At 33.6% G+C, this 3,662-nt stretch overlaps 2 protein-coding genes across 2 annotated transcripts; one reads left to right on the forward strand and one right to left on the reverse strand.

Annotated features, from left to right (window-relative positions):
• Positions 1 to 371: 371 nt before the first annotated feature.
• Positions 372 to 1,243, forward strand: LOC131151939 (heavy metal-associated isoprenylated plant protein 19-like). Its single transcript, XM_058103444.1, has 3 exons — positions 372 to 404; positions 517 to 598; positions 927 to 1,243. The coding sequence occupies exons 1-3, from the start codon at positions 372 to 374 to the stop codon at positions 1,241 to 1,243; spliced, it is 432 nt and encodes a 143-aa protein (XP_057959427.1).
• Positions 1,244 to 1,939: 696 nt separating this feature from the next.
• Positions 1,940 to 2,332, reverse strand: LOC131151191 (uncharacterized). Its single transcript, XM_058102439.1, has one exon. It carries the CDS (start codon positions 2,330 to 2,332, stop codon positions 1,940 to 1,942), a length of 393 nt encoding a protein of 130 aa, XP_057958422.1.
• Between the last annotated feature and the right edge of the window lie 1,330 nt (positions 2,333 to 3,662).

The following is a 3,662-nucleotide window of genomic DNA, read 5'->3' on the forward strand; positions in this document are numbered from 1 at the left end:
AAATAAAATAATTCATAACTTCGATTCAAATGTTGATTAAGTTACATGCACTCTCATAAATTTAAAATCTAATTTACGTATATAAATCATTCCTTCAATTACTTTTGAACAGAGAACGATGCAAATATTTTGTCATGTAACAATTCTTATGGGAGAGGGATGATAGGAGATTTTGAATTGTATTAGGGTTTTCAATGTTGATTACACGTTTGCCACCAATAAAAATTTAGTTAATTTCTGATCCAACATTTGTGGCTTTGTTCTCAATTGGCTCCCGAATAACTGCATTAACCAGTTTTCCACAATTAGTAAAATGCCCCCTCTTTCCTTACTTTCCTCGCGTTGCTTTCTGTCTCCCCTACACGATTTCGATGGGAAAAGAGAAGAAAAATAATGAAGAAAAAGTAAGATTTCTTTTCTAATTCATAGGTTAATAATAAATTTTGATATCTTTTTCCTTTCTTTTCTTGAGACAATATCCATGGAGAAGATCGTTACATCTAGTTAAATTTACAGGAAATAGTTGCAGAATTCCAAGTCTCAATGCATTGCAATGCATGCGAAAGAACTGTCGCTAAAGCCATTTCCAAATTCAAAGGTAAATGAATCTAAATTCCAAGCCTTGAGTTTAAATACCAAATTGTATTGTATTGAGTTTTATTGAATTTCACACAAATCTCGAACTACGTGCCCTCAAAAAGAACAAGATTTCCATTCTTGGATTCGAGAACTTGAAATTCGGATCTTAACAAAACACAATTTAAAACTATTTGAGTTTCTTCCAAAGATAAATAAACAGACATAAATGATAAATCTGAATCCAAACTCGAAACTCATCCTCCTGAACATGATTTTTAAAATATTTTCTTTTCGGAAAACGGATTAACCCGACAATTAATGAATTTTAATTGTGTGGATGGATGTAGGGGTGGAGACGTTCATGACGGACATGAGAAGACACAGGGTGGTGGTGACGGGGAGGATCAATCCAGAGAAGGTGCTGAAGAAGCTGAGGAAGAAGACGGGGAAGAGGGTGGTGATGGTGGTGACCGATGAGAAAGGGGATGATCAGAGAGACGAGGAGATTATGATGAACGCAGGAGGAGATTTGGGATGGATGGGTGGTGGAGATCCGAATAGGACGGGTATGGATTCAACGCTGGTGTTTGATGATTATTGGAGAGAAAATGTTCTACTCACTATGTTCAGTGACGAAAACCCTACTGCTTGTTCCATTATGTAGCTTGAGATCATTTGCAGAGAGAGAGAGAGAGAGAGAGAGATTTTCAGGCAATTTTTTTATGCCGGCATTTTCCGGCAATGACACGTCTAACAATTAACAGTTTGGAAAATTTTTTATGAAGTGCAAATCTCTCTCTCTCTCTCTTAGAATAGGGTGAAAAATTAAGAAGAAATCGCAAAAGAAATTTCTTATTATCACCCTCAAACACCGCTAAGTTGTTGAAGATTAAACTTGACGATGGGACGGTGGCAGCAAAATTTGACGGTGGTAGCTCTGCTAATCTCAGCCCACAGTTGTTGAATTTATACGGGAGTCGACAACAACCTCACCAATCAGCCCACCATTGTTGATTATAATTTTCACTTATCGTCAGATGTTTTGCAATAAATAGATGTGTGTGTGTAAATCAAACCTTTTGAATTATTGCATGAAAAAATCTTACCTTGCAAATCACTATTTCTATATGTGGTAGTGCACAAGTGAGGAGCCACCGCCTTAATTTTCATTTAATTCCAACAATAAAAATTGTACCGCTAATTATGTGACATTCCTTCATCAATTAACATAAAAATATAGATAGATGTTTTTTTAATTAATTCTTTTTCAAAAAAAAAATATATTATTAATTATATAATTAACTCATTGTCACACCATTTAAAGAGAGATGGATCAACTATCCATCATAGTACTACAAATTCATGGGTAGCCAACTTCCAAGCAGGCCTCCCAAAAGAGCTTATTCTCCATCTCATCCATCATCATCCTCCTACTTCCATCAACACCTCCTCCGCCGGATTCCACCTCCATCTCCACCTCCTCCGCCAGAGCAAAGTCCAGGCCACCCTCGCCGCCACTGCCATAATAACCGATATCATCGCCGCCAATGCGCAAGTCATCAAAATCTTTATCCTCAAAATAGCTCACCTCATGAACGTCGCAACTGCATGACTCGGCATCATCATTTTCCATGACGTCGACGTCGCCGGAGCTTGCCTTGGAGTCTCCCAGAGGATCAGAGGCTGCCTCAGAGTCTCCGGTGGCCTCAAAGAGGAAGAAAGAAGAAAAATCAATTATGCACCTCCATTCCATAAATGCACTGCTCTTGTTTTGAACTTTAATTAGAAGCCAAATAATATGATCTAAAAGGCATGTGTTGCTACTAATTAATACTATAATTGTCATAGTTTATATATAGAAGGTTCTTCTCAATTGCTTAGTAATTCAGTATTCCATTATTGATTAAGAGTGGGATCTTTGTCATCCATTTACTTCCTATGAAGTCTTCCTTTAAATATTGGTCCTCAACTAAAAAAGGTTGGGACTGTCTCCTAATGATATTTTATCATTTTATAGTAAAATTTTTTAGTTTAAATGGTAAGATGATGATGATGATGATGATTATTATTATTATTATTATTACTATTATTATAAGGTTTGCCTAATAAAAATAAAATGAAATGAAAATTTGAACCGTCGATAGGCGGCAACTAAACATGAGGGTTGCGCTCGTTGCAAGACTTAATCCAATACTTAACAAAATCAAGTGATAAATTCAATTTAATTTCATTCGACTTAATATATAAAAGTTAAAATATGTTCTTTTTTTCTTTTCTTTTCTTTTGTCCCAAACAAAATTCATTCCAACAGGTACTTAATGACTCAAAAATGGCGAAATGATGATACCACAATTCCTAAAAATTTAAAAAAAAAAATCATTCAAGAATATTTCATAACAAGTGTGTGTAGTGGGTGGGCTTGGGTTTTGCCGACGCACCATGACGTAGTGAATTGAAACTTTGAGGCCCCCTTTTCCATTCTACACTTTTCATAATTGCTTGTGTTGTCTGAATATATATATATATATATATATATATATATATATATTATATATATATTCAAGATTTTATGTATATATCAGAATTAACATGTTTTTACTATGAAATGATATTGGTTTCGATACATACATTCAATCTATGTTTCGAAAATTTTAAATTTTGATTTGTATTGAATTTAGATAAGACTTAATATATAATTATATTAAAATTTATTCAAATTCACTCAAATAATCCAAATTAAAGGTTTGAAATTCATATTTCCAAACAGCATCAATATACTTAATATTAGAAATAGAATATATTAATCACACTTTTGGTACATAATAATGAAATATAATCGAAAGGAATGGGAATTGAATTTCTCACTTAATTTTGCCATTCATATTCTCATTCTGTTTCTTTTTTATCCATTTCATTCTGCAAATCGAAGATACTGTTACCTTGATTTACCAAAAGTTCAATCTTGAATGAAGGTGAAACTAATGAAAAAGGGATATTGGATGAGACCTATTATTTTTTATGGCCCAAACAATATATATTCAATGACCAAAAAATGGATTAAAGATGCTAAAAATAAAAATAAA

The sequence above is a fragment of the Malania oleifera genome, chromosome 3 (assembly GCF_029873635.1).
Source record: "Malania oleifera isolate guangnan ecotype guangnan chromosome 3, ASM2987363v1, whole genome shotgun sequence".
NCBI lineage: Eukaryota > Viridiplantae > Streptophyta > Magnoliopsida > Santalales > Ximeniaceae > Malania > Malania oleifera.

Coding starts and splice junctions, on each gene's coding strand:
- LOC131151191 (XM_058102439.1), bottom strand. CDS start 2,332: ATGGAATGGAGGTGCATAATTGATTTTTCTTCTTTCTTCCTCTTTGAG.
- LOC131151939 (XM_058103444.1), top strand. CDS start 372: ATGGGAAAAGAGAAGAAAAATAATGAAGAAAAA. Junction 405..516: donor AGAAAAATAATGAAGAAAAA/GTAAGATTTCTT, acceptor TTAAATTTACAG/GAAATAGTTGCAGAATTCCA. Junction 599..926: donor AGCCATTTCCAAATTCAAAG/GTAAATGAATCT, acceptor GGATGGATGTAG/GGGTGGAGACGTTCATGACG.